The sequence below is a fragment of the Clupea harengus genome, chromosome 23, assembly GCF_900700415.2.
Source record: "Clupea harengus chromosome 23, Ch_v2.0.2, whole genome shotgun sequence".
Lineage (NCBI taxonomy): Eukaryota > Metazoa > Chordata > Actinopteri > Clupeiformes > Clupeidae > Clupea > Clupea harengus.
Window position 1 is genome coordinate 10,309,235 of NC_045174.1, and position 16,273 is coordinate 10,325,507.

The 16,273-nt window shown below is 42.9% G+C and overlaps 2 protein-coding genes across 2 annotated transcripts; one reads left to right on the top strand and one right to left on the bottom strand.

Moving 5' to 3' along the window:
* Positions 1 to 61: 61 nt before the first annotated feature.
* Positions 62 to 8,015, bottom strand: psmd11b (proteasome 26S subunit, non-ATPase 11b). The gene is made up of 13 exons (XM_012814621.3): positions 7,888 to 8,015; positions 6,722 to 6,823; positions 6,275 to 6,471; positions 5,954 to 6,011; positions 5,393 to 5,587; positions 4,856 to 5,000; positions 3,867 to 3,927; positions 3,662 to 3,724; positions 3,421 to 3,546; positions 3,162 to 3,197; positions 3,022 to 3,073; positions 2,731 to 2,873; positions 62 to 2,251 (listed from the first exon to the last, which is right to left on the bottom strand). Exons 1-12 carry the CDS (start codon positions 7,976 to 7,978, stop codon positions 2,731 to 2,733), a joined length of 1,269 nt encoding a protein of 422 aa, XP_012670075.1. The 5' UTR covers positions 7,979 to 8,015; the 3' UTR covers positions 62 to 2,251.
* A 616-nt stretch (positions 8,016 to 8,631) lies between these two features.
* Positions 8,632 to 15,437, top strand: cdk5r1b (cyclin-dependent kinase 5, regulatory subunit 1b (p35)). Its single transcript, XM_031561354.2, has 2 exons — positions 8,632 to 9,003; positions 10,555 to 15,437. The coding sequence occupies exon 2, from the start codon at positions 10,857 to 10,859 to the stop codon at positions 11,760 to 11,762; it is 906 nt and encodes a 301-aa protein (XP_031417214.1). The 5' UTR covers positions 8,632 to 9,003; positions 10,555 to 10,856; the 3' UTR covers positions 11,763 to 15,437.
* The last annotated feature ends 836 nt before the right edge of the window (positions 15,438 to 16,273 follow it).

The following is a 16,273-nucleotide window of genomic DNA, read 5'->3' on the forward strand; positions in this document are numbered from 1 at the left end:
TTAAAAAATGCCTCTTAAATCGTATATATGAATATGCTAAGAAAGGCAAAAAGGAAACATATTTGATAAAAAGATTTAATTGAACTCATCTGAACATCAGATATATTCGGTATTGTGGATCAGCAGGATTTCTTGTACATTTGGTTTAGGAACTGATGTGGATAATATTCAAGCCAGTAATACTCAGGTTTAGGAGTTCCCCGAAGCGACAAAGAATACAGGGATTATTTAAAAGAATTATTTTAATTTAAAAAATGCAGTAAACATCTGCAAAATGCTGTGTTTGAGAAAATGATCTTTACCCATCACAATTAATGAAGTGTTCAACCATGTACGGTTAATTAACAATACAAATGAAAACACCGTAGGCCTACAGTAGATATAAATAATCAGGAAATCGTCAACAAGACCCTGCAGGCTATGCTTAGTTAATTTTATTCAGTCCCAAAACCCTGTCTTCAGTTAAATTCAATTTAAATTACCACTTAATGGAAAAGTACATGCCAGTATGAACAGTGGGCACTCAGATAATCTAACAAATGGCCAGGCCCAATTCCTTCCATGGTGCATTCTATGGCACTTCTAATCTCGGACTAACTTGCAAGGGTTCCAGGACACAACACACCACTCCTGGAGAAAACAGCTGCCTGACCCCGTGTCTTTACCAGTGGTCCACAAATACAGCACAGGCCTTACTCGAGGACCAACCACACTAACATTCAATCTACATGCTTTCCAAATCCCTTTTCAAGAAAATCTACTCTATGGACAAAACAAGCCCGTGTTTTTTTTTTCCACAACCCTCCACAAACAAACAAACGTTACTTATTGAGGAGTGTTGCAGACAGGAGTACTCCTCTTATTTTAAACGTTCCCTTTTGAGTTTTTATTTTCAAAGCAAGACGCACCAGTACAGGCACTACTTCTCTCCCCTCGCCTCTGTACATCGATCAGGCACAAAACCACAAACCGTCTACATTTGAGCAGAGAGTTACATTTGATCAACCAAGCAATGGTGCTGGTAGCTAGCTACCTCTATGCCTCCTTCTTCAATTCAACCCAAAAGCATGCAATACAGCCTGGAGTAATTTAACAAAATACATTCTACAATCCTCTACAAAGCATATTCAAACTCCGCAAGCAAAGGCTCAAATCAGGAAACTATGGCAAAGGATTTGTTGTTCGTTTTAGAAAATGATTAGATTTCTATGGAGCAGAAATGAGTTACAGAAATAATAATAAAAACATTTATTGGTAAATTATGTAGAAATGAAATGAAGCTGGGGAAAACACAAAGATCAAGTGATAAACTACTCTGTAATCGTTTGGTTGCTAGCGTACTGTACAATAGCCAGACTAGTGGGGTGTATTCACAGACACAAAAGCTTGAAGATGCCTTAGCTAAATTAGTTACTAATTTAATCAATCACCACCTTGCCTCCCAGATTTATAATGCACCTAATGCTTAGCAGAAAGGCCCAAGGCCATTGATGGGCACTGATGGTAGGAAAATGACCATGGGGCTGATGTTCATGTACTCTTGGGAGGGCAGAGAGAAAGGGACTTTAAACCAGTACTGTACAGCAGATTTACAGGTGATGACAGAGGAAGGAGGAGTTAAGGTTTAACGAACATCAGCGGACCAAGGGCCATGTGATTCTTGGCAACGGTGGTCAGACACATCTCACGTCGCTTTCCTTCCTCAAACACTCAATTTCCAGCAAACACCTGACCTAGCGAAAAAACCAAAGCAAACCTGTGCTTTCTTCAAGTTATCGAACGTACTGAAAGACTGAGGCAGAGGAGCTCTCAAGAACTTCTGAGTTCCTCCTCTCGGTTTTTGTATTGCACCTCTGAACATGAAACTGACATGTATGTATTCTGTAGGAGATTTATACAGTTGATATATGATTACTGCTTTATCTTTTATTGTGGCTGTAAATATAATCCCTGATGGCCTGAGGCGGCCGTTGAGATACACTGAAAGAGAACACTGAGCGGAAAAAAAGGGTAAAGGAAAGAAACGGATGTATAATTTGTTGAAGTCCATTGGAGGAGATGTTAAAAACTCTCAGGTGGGGGGGGACTCCCATTGCAGTTTCCGAATGCTGCTTGTCGTTGTCCTTCCTCCCCGCAAAAAAAGGTTCCACGTGTTGGCCACACACACACACACGCACGCACATGTACACACACACACACACACACACACACACACACACTGTCCCTCTTAGCTGCGGTCTGGACATTGGTCCTGTGGAATAAAAAATAAAATCATATTCTGACATCATTTAGGCATATTGTGTATGATGTATGACTGAAAAGAAACAAATAACTCAACAATACAAATTTCAAACGTAAGTGTAATTTGTAGAATCCAATGGATGAGAACTCGAGAGGTCTTGGCTGTATTAAAGATGATGAACATCCTATTTCTTTGGCTAGCTGCAGGGCATCTAAAAATATCTGCTACCTCTCAATAGTGTTTATTCTTTGTTACTATGTTACTCAGAACACTTCCATGTCATTCTCTAAGTATTAAGGAAGATGGACAGTATTGCACACAATGAACACAAGACTAGAGCAGAGAAAAGAGTGTTGAAATGAACTGATTTAGTATTTTGAAATAAAAAATGTTTTGAATTAATAATAAAACTGAAAACGTATTCCATGATATTTTGGATCATATACAGTAAGCCAAACCAAGCACCTTTTTCCTTTGAAGGGTCTCACCTATGTCAGCTTCTTTGCTTTGTTGTAAAGTGAATCAACCACTTTGCTCATGTTATGAATGGTTTCCAAGGCTGCCTCGTAGGTCTTGTCCACTGGAGGCTCATCAAATATGATAAGAACCCCTTCACCTTGGTCCAGAATACCTACAAGTGCAAAGGACAAATCAACGTTAAAGAACACTGACCACAGACTAGTTCATTCCAAAGGTGTATTCCCAGTAGATACACCAGCTTAGTCTGGTGAATGGATCCAGAAAGAATATGTATTGCAAAAAGGACATGTTGGGTATACCATGAAATTTCTCATCCAGAATCATTTGTGATAGTTTCCTCTCCACATCCCCCTGTGTATGACAATGACAATGACAAATAAGACTCATATAACATAACATATTATAGATACATTATTTATATCAGAGGAAAGACAATTACCTTTGAGAGTTTGATGAGTGAAGATATGTGTGTGATCTGAAACAGAAAGATAGGGTTATTCACAGTCAAATACTAGACTAAACTGCAGTCCAATAAAAACAAGCCTACGCTTCACTAAAGCCATATGTAAGAAATTTTAAAACCGGAATATTTTGTTGTAGCAGACATCTATCTATCAAGAGCTAGAATTAAAATGCTTTATCTGTGATTTCATGTTCCCTGTAGAGGGTTAACGCATGAGGTGAACAGCGCCCTCTACCTGTACTCTGGAGAAAGGCTCAATGTCCCTGATGAGGTTCTGCTCCAGCAGCTTGTCATACAGCTTATTCAGATGCGTGTTGATAATGGGGTCGTCCCTCAGCTCTGCTTTGTATTCTGTCAGAGCCTGTGTGTGTGTGTGAGAGAGAAATGCAGGGATGAGAAAGGAATCACAAAGGATCCAATTTGGATCTTACAGCGAAACATTTTGCCACATCCAATTGGAAGACCAGCTGGCTCACCTTTTCAAAGTCAGCTAATGATCTGTTCTTGCTGGCTTGTGCTACACTTTTCATTGCATCTGTCTGTGAGGAAGAGGGAGAGCAAACAATGAGGACAGGCCAAATGAGAGCAAATGGACAGCACCCAAGACTAAACATTCTCAACTATGTAGAGATAAACGGACCAAAAAAAAAAAAAGAGACAAAACAAAAAGTGTCTCCTTACTTCTTTCCCGGCATGCCGCAGTGCCAGTTTCCCACTAGTCAAGTTCTGAACATCTTCTGGCCTAAAGAGCAGAGCACATAAGGAGTTGAGTTTTACAGCTGCTGAGCAAACGCTGCCTTCCATACCTGATGCACACGCTGACAAGCACTACATACAGAGGAGACTTCAGAGGAAAAAGACATCACATCTTGCAGTTGCATAACATTAACAATTTCTCCACAATAACAATAACGCGATATTCTAATCCCATGCATTTCAACGGGAGCCAATCCATTGTGACGTAGACCACCGTTTTGGGCGACGCGACCGATAAAAGTTGGAAAATGTTGAATCCTATGCAAATGAGGAGCGATTTTTCCCGGCAGCGGCCAATCAGATTGTTTGGTGTCGTCGCTGACAGTTTGAAAATGCTATTTCCACACGCTACAACACGCCCACTCAAAACGATGGAAGCGTATCGTGTCGCTGTCATGGGTTTGCACCGTTAGTGTGGCAGACTTTAAATAATCGTACTCATACACCACAGCGGCAAACAAGTCACCTCACAGACTATGTGGCAGATCTTTGCAAGATGGCAGATGTCTCCACAGCAGTACTGAGAGCTGAAACATAACCACCTGCTTAGCTGATATGGTATTGCATTCATTACAAGGAGCCTGTCACCAAGTCATATATTTTCAGCAGATTAACTTCACTCCTTGAAATTAAATCCAATCAGTGATGGGTAATAGTGACAATTCTTAGTAGTAAAAATTGTTTCTTGATGTCTCTTTATCGATAACCTTCAGCACCCAGAATGAAATCTAGGTGACCGTAATTAGTTTCCCGTCACTAACATTACTGACACATTACTCTCAATTCCTTAGAGATAGGTGTGGTTTCCTCTCAGTTGAATACAAGACACTCTACTGGCTAGTTGCATAAGGAAGTGTATGTGAAGCACAGAAGGTGCGGAGTAAGTGTTACTGAAATGGGTGAGTGTGACTCACTGGCTGAGCATGATCTTGCAGAGGAGCATGTATTTCAGTGCAGTGACGGCCTTGGGGCTGTCGATGGAGTCATAACCCTCAAAGGCCTCGAAGAAGTAGGAGTAGGCCGTCTTCCAGTCCTTCTCCTCAGCTGCGTGGATGATTCCTGCATGGGAAAGGCAACGGAAGATAGTCACACTCCATGACTCAGCTCCAGCTCATTGACCATCCGTATGGCGTCAGAGAGGGGGTGAAGTCATGATTATATATCAACTGCAAGGAAGTCGTGTGCAAAGTGGCTTTCAGTTATTTGTAGGACGTGCAAGCAGCCTGCCTACATTATATATTTGAACCACAATAATGTACATATGGACAAGCACTGACAACTAGTGGGATCCCCTGAGGCTGGCCAAACGCTACCACTATACCCTGTTTGAATATTAAATGTGATGTGAGGGACACATGTGCAGCAGCATGGTACTCTAGCCCTTAACCCAATGATAATTTAATCATCTGGCCAGGATCAATCCCCACTGGTTTCACCATTCTTGGACTTGCCTGACTGCATGTCCAGAGCTGCCTGAAGCTTGGGTGGGCAGTAGATGGCATTAGCCGTGGTTCTGGCAGAGGTGAGTGCAGCCCGGGCCTTGGGTAGGTTAGTGAGTGCATGGTAGGTCTTGCTCTCGAGCAGCTGCACCTCCACCAGCAGAGCCTTGTCATCCATCTTTTTGAGCTCCTGCAGCAGCTGAGTACCTATGCAATAATTACCATTCAAGTTAGGAAGGGGGGGCCGAGGTCACATGATACCAGACAATTCAGCACCATTCCAGGAAGACATTACATACCTTTATTTTCTATTCCATATAATTATACCAAGGTACTTTGAGAGCAGTACGTGTGCATGCAGGAGGGGATTCAGCACTAAACAACTGAAACTGTGTAATGCCTGCAATGTAGTCCAATTCTTTTGGTCTAACTGCAATGTGATTTAACATGTATAGCTCAAGTGATTAAGTCATCATTAAAAAGCATCCTGTTTGGAAAATGATATGGATATGATGAATAAAGACCCACTCAGTCCCATTCCACAACAATCTCATCCATCAGCATCAAACTCACCAAGGGTCAGAGCTTCCTGATACCGTTTGGTGTCCAAATACAGCGAGACCAGCCGAGCCTGTGCAGAAGGGGGAAGACTATCAGTTCCCAACATGCTTCTACAAAGCAATCATGAAACATTTTGGCCATTCATTTCCTGTTGATTCTTTCAATGTGGCTACTAAGTATGCGGACATCAATGATTCCCACAAATGACTGCACACACAGAGCCATATGAAATGCTAAAATCATAAAACTGTGGTTGCCCCAACACAGCAGATGAAAGGAGCCTGAAACCTAAAGCCAACCTACAGGCACCTTGACCCATGTATAGATGCTCACCTCCAAGGCCTGTCTGAGGAAGGTCCTCTTCTCAGCCTTGGCCCAATCAATGCACTCCAGGCAGAGCTCCACTTCCTGCCCTGTTGCAGCCTCCATGTCCAGGAAGAGGTCCAGAAGGGAGCGCACTAGTCGGGCAGCCTTGGCCTTACTGATGGAGATGAGGAAGGGCCTCACGAACTTCAGCAGCCCACCAAGCTCTGGGAACACAAGGAAGAAAGGTGGGTCATTGCTTGGTGAAACTGCTGGGTGGTAGCACAATGAAGCCCCGTTCACAAATCCACAATTATGTTATTGAGAAACCAATCCATTAGGGAGTGAATGTGTGAAGTCAGAAGGGGCATGTTTCTGATTTCTGAGTAGGTTTTAACAGGCTTTCAGTTAGGCTAGGAGGAAGTTCGGAAAAACTAATCTCAAGTAAAGAAACAAAAAAACTAAATACAAACATACCTGCAGCCTGACCAGTCTTGGCCAGGAGGTTGCCCAGCTCAAGAATGCTTTGCTCCTTAACTTTGACCGCCTCCTCATCATCCTGTTGGACATCTCGCCTCACTGAAGAGTACAAAACGAATAAGTTACAACTTTAACACAGAGAATGAGCGAGCCTAAATGGCTTACAAAGACCATATTTAAACATCGTTAAATATTGTCAGGTGTACATATGTGAGAAGGTATAGCTTAGTTTTCTACTGAGAAAGATGACAGCTAATGATAGAATATCTTATCATATTTCGACAAACAAGTATGCCGTTTCCACACAAGGACCATTAACTTGAATCCCATACATAATGTTGGGCAACTTCGGTATGACACTGAAAAGACCAGCGCAAGCAGAGTCACTGTTAGCATGCTAGCTAGACAGACAGACAGCAAAACAACTGACGTTAACCGCTTGTTATTTTCAAAAACTCCCTAAAACTAAGATACAAAATTCCTAATTGACTAACAGTTTCGCTAGTTAGCTAGGTCGTTACATTCGTGTAAACTTCAGTTTACTGTCTGGAAGCCAAATCTTACCACCAAACAACTTCACATTCATACCACCTGGATGGATAGCTAACGATAGTTTACTTTAATTAATATGCTAACACCTACAATATTTCCCTGGTTTTCTTCACCTATATGACACTGGATGTCAACTCGCTAATTTGTTGCTAGCCAGCAAGCTAGTTGCAGCCTCAAAGAAATCACGGACTATCAAACTACAAAATGACTTTTTACGTTATGCGTCTTCTTGGCTAACTAGTAACGTTAGTTAACAATGTTTTGTTTCCATATGCCGACTACATATGTTTGTTTTACGAAGTTAACGAGGCCAACAGCTAACTTGCTAGATAATGAATTGCTGTGTTGGCTTGATGGTGACTCACAGACGGTTGCTTGAGCTATGCTATTTAGCTACCTCGCTAGGTGATGGCCTACTATTAGCGAGCTAGCTAGCTTCCTTCCTTGCGACCACTTAACCTACCACCAGCATGGCTAGCCACAGTGAGTCAGCAACGCACCAGCCGGCTGCTAGCAGTGAGCAGAAACTAAATCTGGCTGTGACGGGAAGAATTTAAATTAGCAAGCTATGTCTAAATACCTTTAAATAATGTAACGTGGTTTTCGCTTACCTATAGAGTGTAAAATATCGATAGAGGCATTTCGGTCCGTACTAATGAGAGACTGAGCTCTCTGAAACTCAACCACTGCCGCGGTTGCCATCTTCCCTATTCAAAATCAGTCTGTCCCCAAACAATCGCGAGGGTGACAGCAAAACGAAATTACAAGGAATTCTGGGTAGAATCAAATGTTTTAGGGAAGTGTAGTTTTGTTGATACAGGCTAATCGAGGGAATTCATTTGTGGTCGAATACACAACATTGTGTCCTGGCAGTTTATGTCAATACGAATAATTATTTGATTAATTTCGTGTAATTTTTGTGGCTGTTTCACAAAATCTACAGTTGCTCAAAGGGTGTTGTTATGCACGTGACTTTTATAATGACGTGTTATGTCTGTTAATCAACCAGAACAGGCATGAGCTTCATCCTTTGAAAATCAGGCTACTTTCTTATCACAACTTTTCATTTTATAATGACGTGTTATGCCTATTAATCAACCAGAATAGGTCAGCATGAGCGTCATCCTTAGTTAGGGTCAGTAGCCTATTCCACATTAATGGCCTTTGGGACTGGTCGAGGGACTGCTTGTTGGCCTGTCCTGACGATGTGTTTTAACCACGTTATCTGATAAACTGTGTCTCCTAAAATAAACTGCTACAATCATTTGGCATGTGCGAACGGTCGCTGGGTGGAGCTGTCAAAACAGCACCAAGGACAGAGCACAGAGAGGCGCTCGATCACTGCATTTCATTGGCCAACAGTGCTCCTTGCGGTAGCCTAGAGCTTGTGACAGCGCACAACAACCACCTAAATCTGCGTCTGCCCTGGTGAGGACCAATAGCGCTGCTTCACAGCTCTCAGCATCCCCATCCTAGAGAGCTCGACATCACCACAGCAAAGGACAGCCAACCGAGAGCTCCATCAAGGCGTGGGGATTTTCGTCTGATTAAAGGGTTTTCATCGGAATTTTAATCGCGTTTCTGTCATTGAGGCATTCCTTGAGATGACTGGTCTCGTTTCACCTTGATGAGCTGCATTTCAAAGGAAAAAAAGGAACAACACAGACGCATACATTCCGTGTTTTGATTTCGTCTGTAAAAGCGTGAAGGGGAAAAAACAACTGCTGGTGAGTGCGTTTTAATCTACTATTTTCCAGTAGCCTACGACCAGACCTAATAATTAAACTGAGACGAGACAGACTTAGACCCACATTTGTTATGGCATTTTTAAAGACTGGTATGATGTGTTTATTGGGTAAGTGTCGGAATTACAGTTTAAAAACGAAAGAGAAGGAAGCGAATAAGGGTCTATTTTGACGGGGAATTCCATTGCTATGGTTAACCATGCGCTACTTTTCAGTACCGTGGACAGTAGCCACATAAACAAACGCAGTACCAAAACGGTTCACAGATTCAGGCCAGCTGATTGTTTTCCAAACGAGCAAACGCAAATAGCCGGCACTTGCGATCCAATTTAGTCTATTTTAATATGTTGCACAGTTTGGATTGTGGTAATCAATTTGCACTTTCACATCAGGTGAGGTTTTCAAGAATAGCCATCAAATAAATTGCGTGACATTATTTCCCTTAACTTTCTGCTGCAATCAGATGACTCATCAGCAAATAGGTTATCTCAGAAAATATATACATATTCAAGACGTTGACACACTATGCATAGCCTACATGAAGAGCAGACACTATGGAACATAAATTATGGCGTTTCTGTCTCAGTCATACGAAGACGACGTTCACGCAGGTGTTTACGTTGGGCTTCCATTTTAAAGCTTAGGGAATATTTCTGGAGATGGTGGCTTGTGTTTTATCCAATAATTGAATGCGGCTGCATTGAATTATTAATGCATTTTATATAAATACAAGTCCTCTTACGGTGGTCGGACAGTGATTAAATCTTTAATAGTCTCAACTGTGTTAGTACTACCATTTTCGAATGAACATCAGCCCCAGTTGTGTATGCCCCATATTCCTACTGTACTGTAACATAGGCTATTTTTAGTTGGTGTAAGCTTGCGTAAAACATTGTGCTACCAAATAACCAGAAGCGTTGTAGTCGCGGTATTTGGTTTGATAGACAATGTATGAGGTATTCGATCTGACATTCTTTGCAAGGACAGATTCATTAAGACTGGGGAGGGAAGGTTGAAGAGAGCGGTCTTCGGGCATTTCCTTTGCATCACAGATAGGTGGGGATCTATTTGTATGTAGCTTAAATCATCAATATTAAACAAGAAGAGGAGATGGTTTGTTTTGAGACCCTCTCCTTTATGCGCTATCAGCCTTTATGAGACCCTCTCCTTTATATTGCTCTCATCTTGTGTCACGATCAAAATTCTAAAAGGTATTGCTTGGTTAGTTGATAGGTGGTGAGTAGGGTAAATTGCCGAAAACATATAATCCTTTGAATGGAATAAAGACTTTTTAAAATAATTGTTAAAGATGGCCATCAAATCAACACCTGGTAAACACAGTAATCTTCCTTTAATGTTGATAATCCTGTTTATTTATACATACAAGGGGATTTTCCCATGAATTTGAATAGGCCAGAAACTGAATTCAGTTATTTCACACCTCAGCTTTATGTTGAGGTAATTAGTCTGTTTTTGAAGTGTTGTGACTGTGATCATTGTGAATGATTAGGTCATTGTTTCTGATTTTCACAGATCCTGCTGAGGTTAAAAGCTGTCTGTGGACGTGCAAGCAGGACAGAGAAACAAGAGCGAGAGAGAGACAGCATTGCTGCATCCGCTTGTGAGGCAAGCCTGCTCCATCATAACAAAGACCTCCCTCTGGATCCTAAAACTCCTCCTTGGCGTGGATGTCTAAGATCAATTCGGTCTGGTAGCCCCGGGCTTCCACTCTTGGAAGAAGTGAGGTCAGGACCCTCACTTCCAAATCCCAGGCCATATTCTGCAGTCAACTCCATCACCCCTGAGAGAGCCCAGAGGCCCCCAGCCCAAGCACCATGGGAACCGTGCTGTCTCTCTCCCCCAGCTACCGCAAGGCGGCGCTCTTTGAGGATGGCCCAGCCACGGTGGGCCACTACACTGCTGTGCAGAACAGCAAGAACGCCAAAGACAAGAACATGAAGCGCAACTCACTCATCAACGTGCTGCCATGGAAGCGGATTGTGGCCGTCTCGGCCAAAAAGAAGAGCTCCAAGAAGGTGCAGCCCAACGCCGCCTACCAGAACAACATTACGCACCTCAACAATGAGAACCTGAAGAAGTCGCAGTCGTGCGCCAACCTCTCCACCTTCGCCAACCAGGACCAGACGAGCCCCACCAAGAACTCCAACAATGCGGTCTCGTCCATCAAGAAGGCGCCCCTCACCAACTCAAACGCGGCGTCCGGCACGCCCAAGCGAGTGATCGTGCAGGCCTCCACCAGCGAGCTCCTACGCTGCTTGGGCGAGTTCCTCTGCCGGCGGTGCTACCGGCTCAAGCACCTGTCCCCCACCGACCCGGTCCTGTGGCTGCGCAGCGTGGACCGCTCCCTGCTACTGCAAGGGTGGCAGGACCAGGGCTTCATCACGCCCGCCAACGTGGTGTTCGTCTACATGTTGTGCCGTGACGTGGTGTCCTCAGAGGTGGCCACCGAGCACGAGCTGCAGGCCGTCCTCCTCACCTGCCTCTACCTGTCCTACTCGTACATGGGCAACGAGATCTCCTACCCACTCAAGCCCTTCCTGGTGGAGAGCTCCAAGGAGACCTTCTGGGACCGCTGCCTGTCCATCATCAACCTGATGAGTGCCAAGATGCTGCAGATCAACTCCGACCCGCACTACTTCACACAGGTGTTCGCCGACCTCAAGAACGAGAGTCAGAAGGAGGAGGAGAGGAGTCGCCTGCTCATCGGCCTGGATCGGTGAGGGGAGGCGCCACCCAGGGGCTGCTCAAGGGCAGTGGGGCAGAACTGTCTGGTGTTTGTTCAGGGGGGAGGGGAGATATAAAGGGCTGCTCGATAGTAGACGTGAGCTGGGTGGGTGAGAATCATACTGGGTGATATTTGAAAAGAAAGTAATACCATTTACAGAGCTATTTGTAAGAATATAACTACCAAACAGGTTTGAGTATTCATACTAGAAATTTTATTAGCTATTTCTACTGTATGTGAAGAAAAACTTACCAATTACATTTATCGGAAATGTATTTATTATTAAATTAGGTTATCGGAAAGCCCTCTGAACAGTGGAAAGACAGCATTTTGAATGGCACCTGAACAAACACCAGACACATATGTACCTATAACTATGAACAAAACGCTGAAAAAAAAAACATTGACAAAAAAAGCAAGAGACCACCACCTCCAAAAAAAAAGACAATTACCAACAATCATCACAAGAAAAAGTTAAACAAAACAATTTAAAAAAAGAAACAGACACTAGAAATGGGGAAATAAATCTACAGCTATGAATGTGGGAGGGTGGCGGCTGCTGTCCTGCCAGCTACCAGCTGACTATCGGAGATGTGCACTGCCTGGTGTGGGAGACTCTTTTAAACCGAACAGCCCCTTCCCTGGCCTTCCCGGACGAATGGACTTAGCTGCAATCCAGGGTCCAAAAAGACTACAGACACCTCAGCCAAACCCATCCTGCTTAACGCTGGCCATACACACACCGCTTCACTGCAGCAGTGTGTGTGTGTGTGTGTGTGTGTGTGTGTGTGTATGTGTGTGCGTCTGTTTTGATGACTGAGATGGCCACCTGTGTAGATATCACCTGAATCTGTAATGGATGAGAAACGAGAGAAAATCGGAGCGGCGTCTTGAAAATGATCAGCAGAGGGAATTTGACAGGGGTTAAGCATTGCACAGTGGGAATGTGGAAGACTGAGGAAGAGTTTGTTTTCTTTGCGGGCACACACAGTGTATTGAGAAAGACCTACTTTATTTTCATCTGCGGGGGGGGGGGGGGGGAGAAAAAAAAAAAGAAAAGTGATTTTTGGTCTCTGTCGGGATCACCATTGATGGAGATTTGCCCACTGATTTGCTTAGTGGAAAACTACAAAACAAACAAACAAAAAAGAATTTTCCTTGTTTTTTTTTTATTTAGAAATGTAACCAAATGCACGTGTGCCATGCATTTTTATGGTGTTTTTGGAGGGAAGAAATTTCTTTACATATTCTCTTTTCCTTGAATTTCTAATCCAACTGCATCTGCGTCTAGAGAATGTTATGAACAACAAAAAAAGAGCAGAATTAGTTTATTTAGCCATGCTTGCTAAAACGAGCTACTGTCTTTCATGGGATTTTCCATTCTTTTTTTAGCGTTGTCTCTTCTCTTTGGAATCCACACTGTAAAAGCCATTCAGTGTTCAAATTGGGAACATGTGCCAAACCTTTGATGAAAATCCTGTAGGTCTCATGAGCAAAGGCTGGCATTGCTGAAAGGGATGAATCATTATTATTAATAATGAATATTTATTGAAACTTAATTTATTGCTATTTATTTATTTATTCTCTTGACACATGAATGGGATTATTGTAAAAAAAAACAACAGAAGTGACAACATTCTACAACCTTGTTGGAAATTATTGAGGTTTCTCTCTGTACTGTACCTGATGGGATTATCTTTGGTGCGGAATGAAGATTCTGGTTGATGGTGAAATGAGTTGCAAGGATTTATTGAAGGATATTAGATCTGTGAGCTTAGACCGAGACCAATGTCAAATCTGAACAGCACCGTCAGAGTCACATGTGGGGCAGAAAATGAATCACGGCAGTCATAAAAGCCAGAACCCAATGAGAATAAAAAAAAAGAAAATATAAACTGCACAACACAGATCTTGATTAAGGTCACAGCATTAGGACAGTATGGACATGTTCCACATATCAGTGAGACAAAAGCAATTACCCAAAGACTGTGTCTCTCCATCAATGTCAGTCAGTCAGAAATGGAAAAAAAACATAGCAGACGCAACATTAATCACTATCTGCCAAGAAAAAGACAAATATTGGAGATGACAGGGTCTTAAGCCATGGCGTAGGGGAGAAGAGGCTTAAACCAGAGTGAAGGGTAGCCCTGCTGAAGTCTGTAGAGATAAGCAGATATATTTTAAAATCAGACCCTACTCATTTCTGGCAATTGAAAAGTGTGCGATTTAAGGAAAGCATAAAGTAGTATGCTAGATGGATCAGAACACAAGTGACCCAAGGCTGCTACTGGAGGTTTGACTGTGACTGTGCCAGAGCTTATCGCTGTTCTCCATACTAGAGTGATGCAATGGCAGACCAGGCTGTTACCAGTGGCTCCAATGGTGGTGCTTATAGCATAGTTGTCTGAAAAAAGAATCTCTTTTCTTTTTGATACTACAAAATTAGTGCACTGGACTTTACAGTGAAGAACATTAAATAAACAAAACAAGACAAAACAGAAGAAAAAACAACACATAAAGCAAAAGTGATTTATTTGCCCGCTTACTTCTTCTACCATCCCAGTTAGCGCATGCTTTCTTTCAGTAGTTGTGTATCTCAGTTTTCTTTCTTGAGATGAAAACATATGGTGAATGTCTCCTAAGCAGACATTCTCATTTACTCGCTTCATTTTCGCTCTCTCTCTTCTGTATACCGTCCTCATGCTGAGAAAGGCTGCTTTAGCATACATACAGTGACTGATTTCCCTGGAGAGTGGTATAGAGAAATGGATGATGCTTCGAAAGGTTTTTTTTTTTGTACTGTCTGGAGGCGAGGAGGGCCTCATGTGTCTGTATAGTGGTGGCGGCTGTGGGTGAGAAGACGAGAGGTAGGCATCATGCCCGTGTTTCGATGACGTGCCATGGCGGGGGAGGGAGGGTAGGGTCTTATCTGACTGTTGTTTTATTGCATTTGGGGACAGGCAATTTATTAGGGTTAGGGCTTTTTTGGGGTGAAAGAAATGGAGGTTGGGGGAGGGGGGTGATGATGGAGTGGGTGGGTGTCTGGCTGCTGATAGTTGGGGAGTTGGCCATCTCCTTTGCCGCTTGCAAAAATGATCGGCTGTCCCCTTGACTCACAATAATGTGCCATTTTTTCACTTGCATCACTAAGTAGTTTAATGACTTTAATGATAAAAAGGAAATTAAAAAAAGACAAAAAAGAGAGAATAGATTACAAGAAAAACAATTCTGTCCAAGATTCATCTTTTCTGTATCTTGTTGCGTACTTATTTGTAGATTATGAGAAAAAAAATGAAAAGAAACAGTGTTATGAAAAAGATCTTACAATGGGAGACACTCTCCATGTATGCATGTGTGTGTGAGCGACGAGTGAGTGAGTTTTCATTTGTTTAGGGAGAGTGTATGTGTGACTGTGTATGCATTTTTTTCTTACTTGTAATATTGAGAGAGAAGGAGAGTCTCTTACCTGAATAAATCTGAGCAGTATTGGTCAGGAGTTTGATTCAAGGTTAGGAGGGGTGCCAAGCTGTTACAACTTACAACTGTTCTTTCGGGGAAAAAAAGACAAAAAAGCTGTTGCTGTAATTGAAATTTTTTGATTTCATTTCTGCTTATTTTTATTTATTTTTGTACTGTGATGGAAAATAAAATGCACTGATCATTCAAGGTTCACAAGTGAGTGGTGGTTTCTTGTGTGTAACACTATTCCTTGAGGAAGAACTGCAGTATCCGGCATTTTCCATGACAGTCTTTGCAAAACAAACACGCAAATACACAAAACCTTAGTAATGTACTTGTCATTAGGTGATCAAATAGAATGCCGACATACCCAAGATTGTCTGCTCTGACACTGAAGGCCTAACAAAGGACAAAACTTCACATTTTTCTTCAGCCCACAAGGAGAATATTTCCGTTTAAAATCAGCAAATAACAAGAGCACAGGAGGGAGAAATATGGCACTTTTGGCAATATGGCACCTGCACACAGACGGATAGGCAGATATGCGGCTATTTACCATCTGCATTGTTTATTAAAGGCCTCATTTGCTCTCTCTCTCTCGCTCTCTCTCTCACTGAGGGGGAAAAAATGGCTTTGGGCATCAGATAGATGGAAGTGTACACAAGCTCACTCATGCGTTTTTCTGCCGAGGTTCTCTCGGACACGTGCCATTCATCACCGTGTCACGGTGAGTTATGAAAAAAAGTCATACGGTTGCAGGTGATTGATGCTTCAGTGCTCACGCTCACCGTGGGGTGTTTGAGTTCAGCTGATGGGGCCGGTGACAGGCTTAGACACGGCCCAGCAGGCGCTGAAGCCTGACGACAAACTTCCTGTGCCCTGTGCTTGCAGCCAACATGCACACTTCGGCTCTGTAAACCCACACCACAAAGGCTGAGGATCCTGTGGCCTGTGATGGCCCAGCCGGTGAGCAGTGCCCCACATGGCTGAGTACAGCCAAACGAAGGCAATTAAGAGGCATGGTGTTGGATGGGCGGTACTACCCCA

Bases quoted from the DNA above. Each gene is read 5' to 3' on its own strand.
- cdk5r1b (XM_031561354.2), top strand. From the start codon at position 10,857: ATGGGAACCGTGCTGTCTCTCTCCCCCAGCTACCGCAAGGCGGCGCTC.
- psmd11b (XM_012814621.3), bottom strand. From the start codon at position 7,978: ATGGCAACCGCGGCAGTGGTTGAGTTTCAGAGAGCTCAGTCTCTCATT. The intron at 5,588-5,953 runs GTGAGTTTGATG...ATTATTGCATAG, and splicing joins TCAGGAAGCTCTGACCCTTG to GTACTCAGCTGCTGCAGGAG. The intron at 3,725-3,866 runs GTAAGGAGACAC...TCTTCCTCACAG, and splicing joins TGCGGCATGCCGGGAAAGAA to ACAGATGCAATGAAAAGTGT.